Source organism: Pantherophis guttatus, chromosome 1 (genome assembly GCF_059756535.1).
Source record: "Pantherophis guttatus breed Tessera chromosome 1, ASM5975653v1, whole genome shotgun sequence".
In the NCBI taxonomy this organism is placed as follows: domain Eukaryota; kingdom Metazoa; phylum Chordata; class Lepidosauria; order Squamata; family Colubridae; genus Pantherophis; species Pantherophis guttatus.
The window spans coordinates 312,710,075-312,731,152 of record NC_142063.1 but is presented as its reverse complement, the minus strand read 5'-3'; the positions used below and the strand labels follow the sequence as shown (position 1 = coordinate 312,731,152).

At 38.5% G+C, this 21,078-nt stretch overlaps 1 protein-coding gene and 1 pseudogene across 3 annotated transcripts in view; both read right to left on the bottom strand.

The window, feature by feature from the left end:
- ACYP2 (acylphosphatase 2) overlaps positions 1-19,850 on the bottom strand; it is a 55,348-nt gene extending 35,498 nt beyond the window's left edge. For all 3 annotated transcript variants that reach the window (XM_087888398.1, XM_034427373.3, XM_034427374.3), the window contains exons 1-3: positions 19,703-19,850; positions 17,692-17,708; positions 12,932-13,041 (exon numbers count right to left, since the gene is read on the bottom strand). In XM_087888398.1, coding sequence (XP_087744524.1) covers positions 12,932-13,041; positions 17,692-17,708; positions 19,703-19,754 — 179 coding nt within the window. In that variant the 5' untranslated portion in view covers positions 19,755-19,850. The remainder of the gene's footprint in view (positions 1-12,931; positions 13,042-17,691; positions 17,709-19,702) is intronic.
- Positions 15,620-17,681, bottom strand: LOC148116934 (uncharacterized; annotated as a pseudogene).
- Positions 19,851-21,078: the final 1,228 nt, after the last annotated feature.

The window sequence follows — 21,078 nt, the reverse complement described above, 5'->3', positions numbered from 1 at the left end:
GCTCCTACCTACTAGTAGTTCAAAAGCATGCAAATGCAAATAGTTAAATAGGTACCACTTTGGTGGGACGGTAACAATGTTCTGTGCACTTCAGCATATAATTATGCTGGCCATATGACAACGGAAAATGTCTTTGGACAATGCTGGCTTCCTCAGCTAAGAAACAGTGATGAGTACTGCCCCCTACAGTTGGACAAGAATGATCAGGGGAAACCTTTACCTTTATTTTGCTGGGAGTCATTGGTGTAAGATAAGTGGCCATATAAATTATTTAAATAATCAAACAAACAACTATATTGGTTAACAGGTAAATTTGCTTTGTTTTTGAGAGTGGGTGTTATGTACTGAATAATAAGATACCGATATGTAGAGGTTACAGGGTTACAGGAGAAAATGGTCAACTGTTTTGAAGGCAGAAGAGGGCTTTACGCCCCCAATGGAAGATAAAACGGCAGAACCATCTTCTAGGAGAAGGGAAACTCTGATTACAAACCTCCACTGCCTTGTGGCTATATCTACTACTGGAAAAGGCTTCAGGAGTCAACCTCGAGGCAAAATCCGGAGCTGGAGTCCTGGAAGCAGTTCGTGACTGTGTACAATCACGTTCTGGTAACTCCTGCGATGCAGCTGGAACTAATCGTATCAGCTTTGCCGTTCTATTGAACTATTTCAGCAACGTGGAGGGGGGGATCTGCTGCTTGGGTAACAGTCTATCCTCCATATTAATCTACCCAGGCCTCGTGCTCTGGAGAGGACCCTCTAGTTTTACATACAGCATTGAAACAACACGGGAAGTGGCAGTTACCGGTTATAATTCTTTGCTTGATTGACATACGGCATGACGCCAGGGGCCACTTTCGTCGGTGGGAGAGGTCATTGTACCTCATTGGGCAGCTACCGCCTGCCTTAAGCTGGGCAGCCCCCAGCCAGTAAGGTGCTGCCCCGCCACAGTCTGTTAACCTCATAGCGTGCGTGGGGTTTAGGGTCAAAGCCGACAAGCAGATCAATAACTTTGCATCATGCAACAAACATAAGAAAACTTTAGCCCTAAAGTTGGGCATCTGGAATGTTTGGACAATGACCACCGGCCTTTCTGACAATTTACAAGAGATAGATGATGTACATGAGACAGCTGCCATTGACATGGAGTTGAGCAGACTGCAGATGGACATCATTGCCCTTCAAGAGACAAGACTGTTAGACTCGGGATCTATTAAGGAGAAAAACTTCTCATTCTTCTGGCAGGGAAAACCATCAAATGAGTCTAGGGAATATGGGGTTGGCTTCACGGTCAGGAACTCCATACTAGGAGCCATTACTCCACCTGCTGCAGGAAGTGAAAAAATTCTGTCCTTGCAGCTCCACTCATCAGCAGGGTTGGTTACTCTTATTAGTGCATATGCTCTGACATTATCATCTTCAGTAGAATCCAGAGACAAATTCTATGACGATCTGGCTGCTACTATCAAGAATATCCCTAAGAAAGAACCACTGTTTATCCTTGGCGATTTTAATGCCAGAGTTGGAGCTGATTATAGTTCTTGGCCCACTTGTTTAGGTCAGTTCGGCGTCAGAAAGATGAATGAAAATGGCCAACGACTGCTGGAGTTTTGCTGCTACTATGATCTTTGCATTAGCAATACATACTTTAAAACAAAGCCTCAACAGAGTTTCTTGGAGACATCCAAGATCGAAGCATTGGCACCAGCTCGACTTGATTCTTACCAGGTGCTCCAACCTCCCCAATATTACAATCACACACAACTATCAGGGTGCTGATTGCGATACAGACCACTCCTTGGTGTGCAGCAGAATAAAACTGCAAACAAAGAGACTGCATCACTCGAAGAAGGAAGGAAGACCACGAATTGACATCAACAAGACTCGCAATCATGGCAAAGTGGAGGAATTTGTACAAGCACTCAAGGAAATTCTCCCAGGCCCAGCTGAAGTAAATGCATCTGAACAATGGGAATATTTCAAGAATGCTGTTTATAACACCGCCTTGTCAGTATTTGGTAAGGAGATCAGAAAGACAACATATTGGTTTGAAGCCCATTCGGAGGAGTTGACGCCAGCCATCGAGGAAAAAAGGAGAGCTCTAATTGCATGTAAAGCCTGTTTCAGTGAGCGCAACCTACAGGTTCTGCGAGCTGCTCGTAGCAAAGTCCAACAGACCGCCAGGAGATGCGCTAATGATTATTGGCTGCAGCTTTGCTCTTGGATCCAGATAGCAGCTGACACAGGCAATATCAAGGGGATGTATGATGGCATCAAGCAGGCCTTAGGTCCAACACAGAAGAAATTTGCCCCTCTGAAGTCTGCTACAGGTGAGGTTATCCAGGACTGAGCACAGCAGATAGCACGCTGGATGCAGCACTACTCTTGAGTTATATTCCAGAGAAAATGTGGTAACTGAAAAAGCATTAAATAACACTGAGTGCCTGCCTGTCGTGGAGGAGCTTGACAGTGAACCAACTTTAAAAGAACTAAATGCGGCCCTGGACTCCCTTGCCTCTGGCAAGGCACCCAGGAAAGATAACATTCCTGCCGAAGTTCTGAAGTGCTGCAAAGAGAACATCTTCACTGAACTGCATGAAATCTTCTGTCTTTGTTGAGGGGAAGGTGGAGTACCACAGGACACGAAGGATGCAAATATCGTCACACTGTACAAGAACAAAGGTAACAGGGGTGACTATAACAACTACTGTGGCATCTTTCTTCTAAGTGTTGTAGGGAAGCTGCTTGCCCGTGTCGTACTGAAGAGGCTCCAGGTGCTTGCAGAGAGAGTCTATCCAGAATCACAGTGTGGATTTCGAGCCAACAGGTCCACTACTGACATGGTATTTTCCCTTAGACAGTTGCAGGAGAAGTTCAGGGAACAAAGACAGACATTTTTCGTAGCCTTCATAGAACTTACGAAGGCTTTTGACTTGGTTAGCAGGGATGGCCTTTATAAAATTCTCCCCAAGATTGGATGTCCACCTCAGCTCCTCAACATCATCAGGTCCTTTCATGAGGAAATGAAGGACACTGTAGTTTTTGATGGCTTAACTTCAGATTCCTTTGATATTCGAAGTGGAGTGAAGCAGGGCTGTGTCCTTGCGCTAACTTTATTTGGGATCTTTTTTGCTGTCATGCTTTTGGAACTGCAACAGAGGGTATTTACCTCCGGATCAGATCAGACGGAAAATTCTTTAATCTCTCTAGATAGAGAGCAAAGTCTAAAGTCCAACTGAAATACTTACAGGATTTCCTCTTCGCTGCTGCTGCTGCCATCACTGCTCACTCTGCTGAAGACCTTCAACAACTTATGGACAGTTTTAGCAAGGCCTGTCAAGACTTTGGACTAACAATCAGCCTGAAAAAAACACAAGTCATGGGTCAGGACGTGAATTCACCTCCCTGTATTACAATCTCTGCATAAGAACTGGAGGTCGTCCATGACTTTGTGTACCTCGACTCAATTATCTCTGACACTCTCTCTTTAGATACTGAGCTGAATAAACGTATTGGTAAAGCAGCCACCACATTTTCCAGACTTACAAAGAGAGTATGCTTTAATAAGAAGCTGACGGAACATACAAAGATCCAGGTCTATAGAGCCTGCGTCCTGAGCACACTCTTGTACTGCAGTGAGTCTTGGACCCTTTATGCATGGCAGGAGAAAAAGTTGAACACCTTTCATATGCGCTGTCTCCGACGAATTCTTGGCATCACCTGGCAGGACAAAGTTCCAAATAGCGCAGTCTTGGAACGTGCTGGAATTTCTAGCATGTATACACTATTGAAACAGCGACGTCTACACTGGTTGGGGCATGTCGTGAGAATGGCTGATGGTCAGATTTCGAAAGATCTCCTGTATGGAGAATTAGTGCAGGGAAAGCGCCTCAGAGGGAGACCACAGCTGCGATATAAGTATATCTGCAAGAGGGACCTAAAGGCCCTGGGAATGGACATTAACAACTGGAAAACTTTGATCTCCGATCATTCAGCTTGGAGGCTAAAGATGCAGCATGGCCTTCTCCAAGTCAAAGAGAGATTTGTTCAGCAGGCTGAGGCAAAGAGGCAGTCCCGGAACCAGTGAAATCTGGGGGCTGGGCAGGGGACAGAATGTATCTGCCCTCAGTGTGGAAGGGATTGCCACTCGAATTGGCCTTTTTAGTCACACTAGATGCTGTTTTAGGACCTCTTTTCAGAGCAGGATACCATAGTCTCTTGAGACTGAAGGGTGCCAATGATGTAGAGATACACAACTTTCACTGTCTTGAATGCTGTACTGAGGTTTGCATTACATAATTAGGGCCATGTTCTAGAAATGAGAGGATGCATAACTAAAAGTGATCTGATTTGAGTGGATAATGGCATATTCTAAGAAATAGAGTCATAAAGCCTCAGTTTGTACGTTAACTTTGCCCTCAAGACAGAAAATCAAACATTTTTTCCTAAGCTGTTTTGGGGGTTGACAAAGGCAAGATACTTTATTGGCAAATATACTGAAATAATTGTTGGAAAGCCCAATCTATCACAAAAGAAGGAATACTGGCCACATTTAACAGTACTTTACTAGGTTATGCAAATCCAATTTATGTGGTAAAGTAAAGTTTCAATATACACATACACATTCTAAATTATTAGATTAACTGAATTAAGTCAACCATTGTTAAGGCAGCACCATGCAAAGACAGACAACGGTTTTAATTCTATTGAAATGCAGTATTTATCAAGAATGGCTCTATTCAAATTGTTCATCAGGTGCAACACTCTTCAGGAATACATTTATTCTTTTCAGCCTCTGTCAGCTCCCTAAAATCATGTCTGAATTTGGTTCCTGATCTATGAGAAAAATTTACCCACACCTCCAGCAAACACCCTGGGTCTTCCAATGAATTATGTTGCAATGTAAATGTAAGGAAAACTCATACCAAAAAAGGTATGCCTGTCAAACGTCTGCAGGTTGCTATAGCAATAAGTGCAACAGTTCCTTTTTTTTTTTTTTTGCTAAGGATTATAGCCGTGATTTAAGAATATCATGGGAAAACTCAATTTTTGCAGTAAAAATATTGAAGCAATTTTAAAATGATGTTATAAATACATGTGTTTGTGGTCATATGGGATATTGGGGTTTTTTTTTTAGCAAAGAGATGGTCTTTTGTAACAGGTAATATTTCCTCAATGAGCACAAGTGATTGGAAGGCATTTCTTCCCAATGGTTTTGAATGATAAATATTAGCTATGAAACATATCCTGCCAGCATGTGGAGTGAGAATACCGTAAATAATGAGAATGAATGTTTATAAACTACCAAAAAGTAAAACGTTGTTTAGTACTATTTTTGTATTCTTATGTGTACTAAAATAAATTGACCTTGGATACTATGTATGGTTGTTGTGGAAACAAATATTATTCCACACACATTTTGTAAGTACTCCTATAAAAATATACATTTAAATATTTATAGTTTTGTGTGAACTGCTAAGCATAGTGTTATAAAGAAGAATGCTATACGTTTTCTTTTGCTCAATGTTTCAGTTAAAAAAAATCAAAGAAGGATGAAAAGGGATAGGTCAGTACTAGTAATCCTTGTTTAATGGGACCAGAAACTCATTCATTAACCTAAGTGGTCACTAAGGGAAAAATCACATGACTGTGACTGTGCATACAATCTTACTTCAACTTTGCTTTGCTTTAGAGACCTGCGAAGTTTGTAAATGTGGGCATTGGTCACATTCACAAGGTTACTGTTACTTTTTCATCACCTTCATAATTGCATAGAGTTTCTGTCTGAGGCAGTCACTAAGCAAGGTTACTAGCATTTGCAGCTCAGGACTTTGTTTTGAAGTGTCCCCAAGCATTTGGAAAAAAACAGAAACTCAGGCTGGGAGCAGGGATTCTGGGAAGAGCTACAGGTTAGGAATTACATTGTAAAAGACCATGGCAAGGTGGTAGAGACAAGGGTGTTCTTTAGAGTGGGCATTTTAGCTGATTTGTTTGCCTTGTCATGCTTTTCGCTCTCAGAATCTAGATCTTGCCTCAGTCTTAACTGGTAGAGTGTCTTTCTATAAAGATAGTGCAGGAATAAGAGAAAAGGGGTCTCGTGTTGAAAAAAGAGACAAAGCTCACTGCAGAGCAGTTTAAAATGCATACATAGGCATCCAAAGGAGACTGCAGTTCAGAAGTTACTATTATCCATCAAACAGCTCCATCTAGAGATCTGTTAGCAAGTTTAAAAATAAAACCCATAACCCTAAGAGCATAATCAATGCATTTCTTTTCATTAACTGTATATGGCAATAAACTGCTAAATATTTGGGATGCCAGGTACTGTAATAAAACCTAGAATAATGCTTTTAGTGCATAGCTTCATATACTGTATGCTTCATATGTATCTACAGCATTCAGTTACCAAAACTGCATCATCAATGCCATAGACAGAAATATGGAAAACTGATGGCAGAAAAAGACCTAGTGATCCATCATGTCTGCCCTTTGAGGTTTGTCTGTCTGTCTGTTTATCTATTATTTTCAATTATTAATTTGTATTAATATTTTATTAGTATAATGGTTTGTCGCAGTTAGCCAGATGTTCAAACTGGATTTGGATATTTTTATCCAACTTCCCAAGGACCTGAGATAGGCAAATGTCAGTGTTTTGTGGTTTTAGAGGTATGGCCGCAGGATGTAAGCTGTTCTGAGTAATGCTGCCTTTTGCACTTTACAGTATTGATGGTGAAATTGTTGGATTCAAAAATATCTTCCTGTATTCTCATAGAACATTAAATAAGTGTTTATTTCTTTACTCTAACAGTCCTTGCCTAAACTTTATCTGAGGCTGATGAAAAAAGGTAAAACCTCTTTGAAATTGGGATCAACTTCTCATGACCAATGGACATGTCCATGCTATTTTCTTGTTAATAGTGTAAGACTGATTTGTCACTGGTTTTTCTCAGTTTTTTTTTCATACCTCCGTCTAGTCTAAACCCTGGGTATTCTTAGTAGTTCCCCATCCAAGAACTAACCATACCTGACTTTTCTATAACATCAGCCATGGTTGGCTAGGAGCTGCTTCCCTGCTATGACAACTGAAGCTGATGTTATGGTCCAAATATCATTATAGTATTAAGTCATGTTTGCAATGATAGCAAAGAATGGTAAGAAGTGAAGGGCATATGTTTGAGAGCATTTGAATTCTCTATCTGTCAATTCTTTTCAAGTCTTCATTGATAGAAATGCACAAATCTGACTAAGCACAGGCACCAGCTCACATCTGAACTATAAAGTGGCAGTAATAACAGTGAAGTGCTCATACTTTTCTACTTGTCAGAGGGGTGTTATACAGTGGCCTTGTGTAAGACTGCCGGCTCCTTTGAGAGAGCAAGAAGAGAGGCTGTCTAGTTGTGGTAATTTCTTGTCACAGCATTTTGCTGATATTCACCATAGTTTTAATACGTCAGGGGCAGAGTCTAAAGTGGTGCCACCTCTTGCAGTTTATATGAGAGTCCTCAACCTATCGATTCCAGTGGAGTGAGCAGAAGCTAAATGTGCTTTCACATTGATGGCTTGTATTCATTCCCATCCAGACTCCTTGAGGTGGCTGGGGTAATAGAGATGAGCTGAGTTTGGAAGGTAATCAATAGTTCTCTGATATAGGGTGATGGCAACCGTCCTTCAAGAAGTGGTGGTGCCCTGACTCCAACTTTCTTTTGGGGAAAAATAGTGTTATAGCATATCTTGAAATTGATCATTTAAACCAGAGGGGAACATGCAGTCTACAACAGCCTAGTTCAGAGTTCCCCAATGTTTCCGGCTTTGCGGACCGGTGGGCGGGGGGGGGAGAGGGAGATGGTTCCATGTAAGCGGCCAACAAGCGTGCGCACAGCAGTTCCATTTGCATGAGTGGTGTGCATGCGGGCCTGCCATTCACACAAATGGAGCATGCACACACACACTCTCACACTGCTTCTGCAAGTGAAGATGCGCATGTGCGCTCATCAGCCATTTCTGTGACCTGGTTGCAATCGCCTCATGCCCCACTAGTGAGCCATGGCCTAGTGTGGCTCAAGTCAGATTTACATGCAATTAGGGAATATTTAACAAAATAATATACACATAAATAATATTACATTTTAAAGCAAAATAATAATACATTTTGTCATCAATTACCAAAACTCTGGGCGCGTGATTCATGAAGAGTCCTGCACAAACTCATAGCCTCAGTTTAATTGCAGCAGCAAAGATTGCTTGAAGCTACCTTGGTCTGGTTAAGAAGGAGCACCTTGTGATAGAAATTCTCCCTCAGAGGGTCTTAAAGTTGCTGCTATAAGTTCATAGGTTCAGTTCAAAGTGCTGTATTAGTCCATAAATCTCAAACATAGCTTGACCTTCAGGATCACATTTTCTTTGTAGAAATAATACATCCAGTGCATGTTCCCCAACAAATCCCCCCACTGCTGACAGTTTAAGAGGACGGGGATAGTGATGGTTTTGTTCCTGCTTCGTCTGTGGTTTCCAAATTCTACAGTAGAAGAGCCTCCCCAAAAAGTCAGATCAGCACACACAAATCCATTGGTCTTCTAGAAACTAGGTAAAGCTTTTTCAGAGCTATTGAGGAATGATGAGGGGTACTATCTATATTATTGCAATGTACTGTTTATGTATTCTTTATTATTGCTTTAGTATTTATAGTTTATTCTAAACTAAACATTTGGGAATCCATGCAGATTTTGGTGGCATATAAAAAACAAATATTAATATTCTAGTGCAGGGGTGGGTGACTATGGCCCTTTTATGACTTGTGGACTTCAATTTCCAGAATTCCTGAGCCAGCCATGTTAGCTCAGGAATTTTGGGAACTGAAGTCCACAAGTCATAAAAGGGCCATAATTGCCTACCTCTGTAGAATCTAGTCCTTTTTGGAAGGTTCACAGAATGAGATTGGACAAAGTTGACTGGAAACAATTACACTATTATCTAACATACCTGAAGAATATCAGACTGATAAAAATATAATTATTCTGATTTTTAATCCTAATTGTACATTCCTGGAAAAATCTTAAAACCAGGTCACCAAATATATGTTCACATGAGTTATTATACATCAGTGATCCTAGCATAACTATATCATTTCTCCAGTGTTGTAATTGCTTCTCATCAGTCTCATATAACGAATTGCTTTGATTTATTGTTTTGTTTTCTCAGTACTTAATGCTCCAATTTCTTTCTTTCAGGAACTAGACTAACAAGCCTCCATTCTGCCCTCATCCATTTCCTCTTGGCAACTGGCCAGATCTAAAATTTGGCTTTTAAAATACTTACATTTGACAAGCATGGTTTACAATAAAATTTTACAGCATATTTTCTCCTTTCAGCAAAAGAAAAATGTTTTATTTTGGGGCTATGATAGATAATCATGCCCTCTCTAGAATATTATCAAATGTAAAGGGCTCAAGAAGGGTGTGGCCCACACTATCCTATTTCAAACTTCTGCATTCCCCCCCCCCATATTGACTCAATTTGAATTAGGCTGGATTCCTTCTTGTTTGATTGGGAGGCTTTGGTTTACATTTATAAAAATCTAAGTTTGGGTATACAGTTAACATAAGTCTTCAAACAACCAAAGCAATGTCTGTATATACATGGAGTACACTGAAACCCAATTGATTCTATTATTGGTTCAAGGAGGTAGAAGAGCTCAGGTAGCAAAAGGATTAACCATAGATTACACAATGCTCATTTTCAAGGTCCAAATTGCAAATTGCTTTGAAGTCCTGAACTATGGATAGGGAATCAGAGCAACTCTGGAATGAAATCATGTTTTTAATAATGGATATAAAAAAAGACTAACAAAGATAATGAGAAAAAAGCAAACTTGAAGTCGGAACAAATGGTGGAAACTGCCCAGAAGAGAAGCCAAACCTAGAAAAGAGCAATATTATAATGGCATCTATAAAAAACATAAAATATGGAAAAACAAAGGAAGTCTTCCAAAAGTTCTCTGAACTCAGAAATCCCAGATCAGTTTGTTAAAGGATGCTAATGCACAGATTAACTGGTTCAAAGAAGATCAAACAAGGATGAAAGGAGTATTTTTAAAGTCTGACAGAAAAGATGTCAACATCCAAGAGTCTTAGGAGATATTCCCAACTTTCAAGAAACATTATTAATAGAATATGAAGTTGGATCAGCACTTCAATCATTACCAAAGTGGAAAGCTACAGGAACCGACAATTCCTCTTGGAAATATAGAAAGCAACTGAAGAATTGATAAAGGTTCTAACCAAATTATGCCAGCAGATCTGGAGAACATCACAATGGCCCATCAATCAGAAGAAGTCAATCTACATTCCAATACAAAAAAGAAACTTAAAGCATGCAAACTATTATACAACACACTTAATTTCACATGACAGCAAAACAATGCTTAGGATCACCCAACCCAAATTAAAGCTCACATGAAAAGGGAAAAGACAGATGTTCAAACTACCGTAGCTTTAGAAAAGGTCAAGCAAGCAATATAAGATATTATTGCTGATGCATGCTGGATAATTGAGAAATTAATTACCACTAAAAAATACCAAAAAAGAAGTCAGTGTGTGCTTTGATGGTTATCCTTTCATTGTGTCAACCATATCAACCTGTGCAACGTCTTTAGGAAAACAGGAATCCGGTAACACCTTTTTTAATTAGAATTTTTTAATGTAATAAAATACACCTAAGAACTAAGATAGAAAATAAGAAATAAAGAAGAAATTGAAAACAAAAACATAAAGCCTTCCGCCATTCTTTATATCAAACAACTGTCATCTTAAACTTGTCCCAACCGCTTCATTTCAAACATCTGACTACCTCACTGTCCCCATGCAAAATATATATCCAGGTCAGGAAGCACCGTACAGTCAGAATATGGCAAAAACAGACTGGCTGCAGATTGGCAAAGAAGTGAACAAGGCTGTTTGCTCTCCGCTTATATGTTTTCTCTAAATACCGAGAGTGTTCCAATTAAGTTATGGTAAAAACAACGGAGCAAGATTGAATGCTTTGATATGTATATAAGGTTTTTATACAAAAATATATTCCTAATGTATTAAATTATATATTACATTTACAAATGATAACATCATTATATCTTTAACGAAGTTACAATTTCCCTTTTATCCTGTGTCCTTAATTACCCACCTTTTCTAGAGTAAAAGCAGAATTACTATGGTTCTTTCCTCATCTTCATTTTAAAGCACTGAGAATTCTATTCCTTTTACTCAGGCTTAATGTCCTTTTATTTTACATTTAATCCTGTCCTATTCTCCACTTTTAGCAGTTAAGTCCTACTGAAGTTTGAATTAGCATGGTAAGTGTTTCCTTTTGCTGAGTTGCTTCTCCATCTCTCAGTCCTCATTAGATTGCAAGGATAACAATTATGTCTTGCTAGCTGATTGTAGCTGGTCTGCATTTCTGGAAAGATTGTAAAGCTGTCCTTCTACTTCTTTCATAGCTATAATTTCAAGACCTTGTTGCTCACTCTAACTACTTTAGTTTCACCTCCTTCACAGATAATTGGCTTTAGTTTTTCCAGCACAATTTTTTTATTATTATTTTTTTTTATTTTTTTTTTAAATTTGATTTATATGCCGCCCTTCTCCAAAGACTCAGGGCGGCTTACAATGTGCTCAGCAATAGCCTTCATCCTTTTGTATATTTATACAAAGTCAGCTTATTGCCCCCACAAACTGGGTCCTCATTTCACCTACCTTAGAAAGGATGGAAGGCTGAGTCAACCTTGAGCCTTGGCGAGATTCGAACCCTGCAGTAATTGCAGGCAGCTGGTCTTAATAACCAGCTTAATAACAGGGTGCCTTAAACTCCTGTACTACCAAGGCAATTGCCAGCCACTCCAGGTAAACCAGACAGGAAACCCAACTAGATGAGCTAATTCTACTTTACCATGTTACATTAATAGGCTCTTGCAAATCTGAAGATACAGACTTCCAACCCCACTTTTAATTGATCAATTAGAGTGGGTCTTTCCTAAGTTTCTTTATCTGACCACTAAGCCACTGGGAGCTCCTACCTCTCTTGTCTGATTGTTTCCTAGTTAGCATCTGTTCTCCCTGTCCCCCAAGGTCTTTCACACATTCCATTACAACAATTTCCTTTCTCTCTTCCACCACCAGCATACCCTGTGCCTTCAGCATTTCTCTTGTATCTCCCTTCAGTACAGGTGTGGTCCTTTTCTCTCTTAAAGTACCAGGGACCACAAACTATAAGGAGGAAAAAAATCACACTATCAGCCTTGAGTCTTTCTTTATGTACACACACACAAATATACATGTGTGTATATATCTCTGCACAATCTAACTGTCTCCTGTCTATCTAGAAGCCGGATTAGAAGGCAAGCATGGTTTTAAAATTGGAGGAAGAAATATCAGTAGCCTGCATTATATTGATAATATTACTCTAATAGCAGAAAATGCAAAAGATTTAAAAGCTCTAATAATAAAAATCAGAAGCACTGTAGAAAATATATGATTAAGATTAAATATAAAGAAAACACAATGAATGACAAGTACAGCAACTAGCTGTATTAGAAAAATAAGGTGCCAACAAGGTAGATGTACTTCCCTTCTGAAAGGTTTTAGATTATGAGGGAAACCTATGACCTTTCAAGTGTTCCTGAACTACAATTCTCAGCACTATCAAGGTCAATATTGAGATGTCTGGAACTGTAGTTTAGTTCTCCATTCCTGTTCTAGCTTGCTTGAGGTTTCAAGTTCTCATTAGCAGAGTTTAGTTTTCTTCTGAAGAAAATTCATTCAGTGGATTGTTTAAATTTTGCCATCCTTAGAAAGCTTGTTCTTTATTAATTAGTAGCAGCACTTGAATCAAATTTAGCAATTTAGTGAAGCTAGCCAGCACACCAAGGAAAGAGTGTACTTACATCTCATTCACTTTCTCTTCTGGACCCTGCACTTGTCCTTTAACCGTTCCTTGTCTGGTATTTTTAACCCAGCCGACTATACCCACTTTCCTAGCTTTTTCCTCTGTGTACTGGTTTGGAAAACAAACAGAAGATATAGTCAGCGTGCATTCAAGATTTAAAACTGTGACAATACATGCAGTCTGCGATTTATGACCAAAACTGAGCCCAAAGTTTATATAGCTAGGTGAAATACTTGAGTTTTGCCCCATTTTGCGACCTTTTTTGCCACTATTGTTAAGTGAATCACTGCAGTTAAGTTAGTAACATGGTTGGCAGGTTCACATTAAGTGAATCTGATTTCCCCATTGATTTTGCTGGTCAGAAGGTTGCAAACAGTGATCACATGATCCCAATTGTCATAAATATGTGTCAGTTGCCAGGCATCCAAATTTTATCATATGACCACTGGGATGCTGTAACAGTCATAAGTATGAAAAATAGTTATGTCACTTTTTCAGTGCAGTTGTAACTTCAAATGGTCACTAAATGAATGGTTATAAGTCAAGGACTACCTGTACAGTTCAGTCTCAAAACTTCAGTTTTATTCAATGACTTGCTTTTCAATGGCCTAGTCTTCTTCTAAAAGACCAACAATGTTGTCTTAAATTTGTTTCTGCTACTTCTAGATTTGGCAGTAGAATTAACCTCATGTTCTCAGTTACATATATATAGAGCACAGAATCATAGGGTTGGAAGGGATCTTGGAGGTATGTGGGGTGGTTTTCTAAAATTATATTCAGAACATTTTCCAAAAATAAGAGATATGATTATGTTAAAGAGTAACTTCAAAGGCAAGAATCAAAATAGATTGAAATAAATTTTAATAGCAACATCATTAATATAACTAAAACAAAACAAAACAAAAAAATAGTATTAAGTAGGTGTCAGACTTCCCCCTAACAATTTGGATTGAAAGCAGTTTACACAAAGAACAAGTCTTTCAGAATACTTATTAGTAATATTTATTTAGAAGAATCGCAATACAGAAATTCCAGGGAATACTTTATTTTCCATGAGAAATCTATATACAAGCATTCTAATGTAGCAATCCTATGGTCTGTATTCTTTTGTTTTGTTTTGTTTAATTGGTTATTTATTTAAGGAATTGTAAAGTCATGCAACTAAAAATATGATTCTGGGCAGTTCATTACAAAGGTAAACAACTATGTATTATAAAGCAAACAGGATATAAAGCATAGAATATAAAATGGAAACTAAATCGGGTAATTGAACAACCTAAAGGGGATTCCACTCAATTGGATGCAAATATATGGAGAAAAACTCAGGACTTAATGGCTTTTTTATAGGCAAGCGGAGTTGGAGACTGTACTATATCTTCCTAGGTCCCATAATATAACTGTGTTTAAATTAAGGCCCCTTGAATATGGCGGCAGGTATTTTGGCAGAAAGATGTGGTAGAATCTGGGCCAGAATTACAGAACAAAGGGCTCTTTCCAGCAAGCAAAGAATCAAAGAAGTTTGGAATATTTGATATGTAGAAAAAAAGTGAAGGTGGACTCCCCTTAGCATTTTGCAGGGTATATTAAGTAGTTATGCAGATAAATGCTTTAGTCTGGCATGACTGCTGTCTATAGGCAAGCAACAATAGGGAAATGACTCAGAAGTAACTCCTTACGCCACTCTTGGTTCCTTGGGCCTAACATAAGCTATCCCACAAGTACCTTGGTCATATGCCATGTATGGCTTTAAAGGTGATAACCAGCACTTTGAATCACATCTTCTGGGAGCCAATGTAGATCATGGAGTAATCATATGAGTTTAATGGCCTGTACCCATAATGACTTGAACTGCTGCATTCTGGACAAACTAAAGATTCCAGATAATCTTCAAGGCCTCATTACATTAATTCAATCAGGAAGTGACTAAGACAAAAGTGACCCTGAACAAATCCCCTTTTATCTGCAACTGGAAGATAAAATTCAATTGTGCAAAGGCCCCTCTGGCAACAGTGCCATTTGCTCTTTGAGCAGGAGCTAAGAATCTAGAAGGACTCCCAGCTTGCCCACCAAGATTCAATGATAGAAACATTCCAATTCCTGGATCTGGAGGACCTAAAGCCCATAGCTACTTCATCTTTGCAGGGTTAAGCCTCAACTTGTTTTTTTCTTGCAGCCTCTGCACACCTGAAAGAATATCAACAGCTTTACTTGGAAGGCTGGGAGATAAGAGATATTCAATGATGAATCATAAATGTATTGGAGATACTTCACTCAGTATCAGCAGATGATATTGCCCAGTGGCTTCATGTATTGTATATATTAAAAAGGAGGCAAGAGAAGGTAGTGCCCGAAGTACCATCCTAAAGCTGAAGTTTATTGCTCCATGATCTCTGTCAACCAACATGGTCTGGGATTTGTCCTGAAGGAAGAACTACTGCAAAATGAGGTTTCCCTCTTCCAATAATGATACAAAAAAGATGCTGAGGCACTAGAAAGAATGCAGAGAACAGCCACAAAGATGATAAGGGGCCTGGAGGCTAAATTATACAATAAACAGCTAAGGGAAGTAGATATGGGCAGTCTTAATGAAGAGAAGGTTTGGGGAGATATGATAGCAGTCTTCCAATATTTGAAGGGGTGTCACAAGGAAGAGGGCATCAATTTATTCTCCATAGCACCTGAAAGAAGGACAAAAAGCAATGAGTGAAAGCTTGTCAGAGGAAGATTCAACCTGGAAATAAGGAAGAATTCTTGACAGTGAGAGCTATTAATCAATGGAGCAGTTTGCCTCTCAGGATCAGGTGCCTTATCACTTCATGTTTTCAAGAAAAGATTGGATAATCATTTGTCCAGGATGGTATAAAGACTTCTGCCTTGGGCAAGGTATTGGATAAGACCTCCGACATCCTTTTCAGCCCTATAATGCTGTATTCAAATATTTTATTAATTTATCAAAATATAAAATACAAAAATACAAAGAAAAATAAAGATAATGGGAAAATAAGGGAGGAAAAAGGAAAGAGAGAAAAGTGTAGGGCAAAAAGGAAAAGAAAAAGAAAAACATTGACTTCCAAGTTCTTTTGATACAGTAGAATAAGGTAATAACATAAAACCTCAACTTTTTACTTATACAAATTTCTGAAGAAAAACTGAAGCAAGTAAGGAAAAAAACCCCTCTAATTAATTAATACACAGCCTCGCCCCATCTCGTAACTGCTTAGAAATGTGTCTGCTTAAAAAAAAGGTTTGTGTGTAGCACAGCACAGATAACTACTATAAATGTTATTCAGTTTAGGCCATCAAGAATATGACAAGTCATTTGCAACTATGCTCTTAATTTCTCGAGACGCTCTGCCCCAATCAAAGTCCTCTAATGAAGCATTTCACATGAATGCTGCAAATGTTGTTATGAAGTTTAGGATCTGAGCTATGGTTTGTACTTGCTTCAAGATACAATAAGTGCCAGGCTTTAAGATAAGTTTGTTCTGAGCCTGGCAGTGGCACTTACAGTTTCAAGATAAGGCATAAAGGATGCTTCTATGGTAGGAGAGAAAAAATTCATACACTGAACAAATATTCTCATCTGGATTTATTTTTTTAACTGAGAACCAAATAACTGTATAATCTGCACTCTGTGCCCAAAAGAATTTGGATTATGTCCATTCAGATGGTTATACTGCATTTTTTAAAATAATGTTCTGAAATAATTTTTTTTGAGAGAATTAGTTATCTTTTTTGCAGCCAAATCCTGCAGGAACAGTACAACATCTCAGTCCTGTCAATCTTGTAGCCACTGCAAAGCAATTTATAATGCACTACATACTTCAGAGTGGAAGGGCCCAGAAATAACAGTGTTATAAATATTTTCAGCATTAAAGTTCTCATTTTTGAAATCTGTGAATTTCTGTCTCAGGCACTGAGTATCTGTCTGATCAGCTCATAAATTTTACATAATGAATGCCAAAATGATGAATCCCATGGAGAAACCTGATTTGTGTTAACCTTCCTCAGTTAAAGTCAGGATTACCATTTAATTTCTTGTTCATTTCCAAGGCTTCTTCACACAGAAATGGGCTTGACACTTGTTCACCAAGACTACTCACTGGGAAAAAACCTTGCATAGACAGTATTTTATAATGCTGATTTTTTTTTCATATTTCATTGTTTCCCATTGCCTTTTTCATTTCCACTTCCCATTGCTGAAAATGTAAGAAGGTGTCTTTTTTTAACCTTTGGTTGTAAAATTGTAGATATCCCAATTCGAAACACCTCTGCTAATACTGTTTCTGCTAATACTACTAATAATGTTTCACCTTTCCAAACCTTTCAACAATCTCTACTTTGCTTTGGAAAGTGAACAAAGTCCCCTTGTATTTCTTGATTATTGTGAAAGATGGGCTTTCCCATGTTTCCAGGTTGCACAATCTTAAATATGGATAATGGGAAATGCAAGATTTCCATGTATCTTGGGACCCTTGTACAATGCTTACATTTGTCCACAGGTACCTTTTTTCTTATGTGGCTAAGTAAAATACTAAAAATAGGATATTTATATAACTAATGGTCATAAAATCAGGATTCTACTGTAAAAGGATTTCCACTAAAGTACACATTATAATTATATGATACTTAACTCTCCAGATTAACACAGAAACTTGGCATTGCAGATTTCTGAAGTCTCTGCTCAGGCTTTCTATTTTACTCTCAAAAAAGTTACAGAGAAGTGATGCAAAGATGATATACTTCATGGTCCCTTACCATTCTGAAACAAACCCCTGAGAAAGAAGAATGCAAAGAAAATAAAACTATAAATATATGCTCAATGGAACATCATTTCATTTGTATTTATAAAACAGCATTATAACAACCAATCAAAGATTTCCAGACAATTTTTATTTTGATAGGAGGTTTGGTAAAATGAAAAGTGATTAAAAGTAACACCTTTTGGGAAACAAAGAAAAGAATCATTTTCTGTTGTGTTGAGAGTTGACAATGGCTAAAGCACCAAGGGTGTGAAAGCCACACAACATCGATTTTGTAATACCAACAACATGGACTTTGCAGTATAACAATATACCATATTTTTCGCTCCATAAGTCGCACTGGACCATAAGACGCACCTAGGTTTAGAGGAGGAAAACAAGACAAAAAATATCAGGCAGACCACAGATAGGTGTCCTTTCATATGCCAGCTCTGCCTATTGACTCCTGCACTGCGGAAAACAGACAGAAGAGGCGGGCAATGACAAAGACAGAAGAGGCAGAGTTCAAGCACTGTAAAAGGACCTGCCGCCTTGGCCTAGCTGCTATTCACCAAAGGACTGGCACCGTCCACCTTTTTTGGGGGAGGGGGGGAAGTCCCTCTTATGGAGCGAAAAATACGGTATATAGATTCATCATATACAAAGAGAGAGTGCATATCATTTTACAAGATTCATCCAAATAGTATAGCAATTCAGAAATACTGATGTATGTACAGAGAAGTATAGCTTTTATTTACACGTACGGTAGAGAAGTACTCTCCATTCCACATCTTTTAGATGTGGAACTAAGTTATGTACTGTCATGTTTTTACAGTGCTGAATTCCTAACTGTGGTATGTCCTACATGGAAGCCCAGTTGGTGTCTATTTTTATATTATTTTCCTACCAGGAAAATATTTTATTATTTTATTATGGTTCTATTATTGCACTCAATTTTAATCCTCCGCTCTTTGTTTTAAATTAGTTGTCATATATTTTAACTCTTTTGTTTTAAATTGAGGATATTGCATTTTTAATTCTATTTTTATAATTATGGTTTTAACTGTCTGCTCTCTACATCTGAGAGGGCCATATTTTGGTGGGCAAAGCCACACTTGGTTCTTTTAGAGAGAAAGAGATGTAGGCTGGTTTATATAAATAACCATTTCTTTTTTCTTTCCTGGTTTATTTGCATGTGCAGTCATTTTAGCGACAAATCTACAATCATTTTACCCAGAAAGACTGGTTTTGAGCTGAGGAGGAGTTCTATGAAAACAAGCAGAATATTGAACTATCCCTGAAAATATGTGGCCAAAGCATTGAGGACACGCTCACAGTCATCATCCATAATCAGGGCTCAAATATGATGTTTACCATGCCTTCCCTGAAGAGAGAATACATATATTGGTCAAAGTTGCTGCTGTTTCCTACTACACCTTTGTATTTCACAGAAGTGTGTTTGTGCAGTTTTGAAAGATGGCAGATGTGGATAAATCCCTTGTGTATAAAATGTATTAAGAAAAAAGTCTGTTCTCTCTGATGATTAGTTTTGACATGAAGGAGGATTTAATAATGTAATCTTTCACTGCCAGTTTAAAATGAAATTTTATCTCCCCAGTTTTTAAAACAAGTGCTAATCCCAGTGAGCAGTTGAACAGCTCTCCTGCGAAGGTAGCATAGGAGGTAATGGTAACTTGTAACTGCGGCAGCATTAGTGGATCTGGGGGCATGGAAACAATGAGTGCCCCTTCCTGCACTTGCCGCGCACGTGTATTATTAACACTAAGACCCTTGCCGGCTCTTCAATTCACTTTTAAGACTAACTGAGCACAGAACTGTTTTGAGCCAGCACGGCCGGCATGATCTGGCAATTAAATTCGCTTTATATAAACGGTTCTCCTTGCCAGCTTTTCTTTGTAACCCGAGAGGGCAGTTCGTGCGCTCTGAAGCTATTTTTGCCAGCGCGGTTCTCTTCCCCACGGCCCCTTTCCTAATATTTAGCCTTCGCAACTTTCTCCGCTGCTCACCTTGAACCCGGCCAAATACCTCGTAATCCACCGATTTGAGGATCCGGGACATAATGGTTGCAGGGAAAGAAGAGTCACTCAGGGTAGAGAAGGAGTGAGAGCGAGCAAGCGCTGATCAGTCTAACGCAGAAACTCAGCCAGCAGAGGCTGCGACGGGTACTCGCAAGGCTCAAGATTCATTAGAGGGCGATAGCCCAACAGGCTAATCCCAGCCAATTCGATAGGCTCAATCCACCCTTTTTTTTTTAAAGGGGGTAGGGAGGGAACTTTAAAGGGCTTGGATCGATGTAGCCTGTTCCCTTCCTTAAACTCTTTTCAGAATTTGGGTTAAGGAAGTGAAATAATCACTCGAACTAAGAACAATTGAGATCCCCGTGCACTTTGCAGTGCTTGCATTCCTTCTCCACTTTCCCCTTTTGAATGCTACATATTAAATTGGACGTTTAATACATGTACTATCTTTTTATGTATTATCATGTGTAAATCCTCAAAAATTTGAAGGGTTGGATCAAGGCCTAGTGTGTATAAAAGCTTTCTATGCTTTTATATTATATTATAATATATAAAACGTAGAAAACCTTCATGGGGGAGATTTATAAGGTATTCCTACAGTATAAAACCTGGGACAGAAGGACCAGAATTCACATGGTGTATTAACAGTAGAATGTGATAGAGAGATGAGACTAAGAATGGTATCTTTCTCTAAAGTTATACCTGTATGAACCATTTAGCAGCCAATGTCAGTCAAAACAAATTCCCAGGTGATGTGTAACTAGGAGATATGATGGGAAAAAAGACGAAACATAAAAATAGAATAGAAATACAAAAGAAATTTAACAGAGTTGGAAGGGACCTTGGAGGTCTTCTAGTCCAACCTCCTGCTTAGGCAGGAAACCCTATACCATTTCAGACAATTGTTTGTCCAATCTCTTCTTTAAAACTTCCATTGTTGGAGCATTCACAACTTCTGGAGGCAAACTGTTCCACTGATTAATCTATAGGAATGTTGTTCTATTAGCAGGGCAAAAATTTGTGTATTTTGAAAGTAACTTGGAATTAACTAAAATTAAAATCTACACCAGCTACACATTATTGGAAATCTTTGAGTCAATAGGAATTATAGAAATCATGTTCTAGACAAAAGTCCATTTTGGAAACCACCTAGATACCTACTTCCCAAACAACCCAATCAATTAAATCTCACCAATCACTGATGAATAGTAGTTTTTTTTCATAAAAATGTTAATTTCCCAGCCAGCAAAACCAAATTGCCAATCACATATAAATTAGCAGGTAAAATCTGAAACATTCTGGTAAAATCTGATTATAGCAAAATCTGAAACATTCATGGGGACAGTTCTGTTTCTTCTTTTATA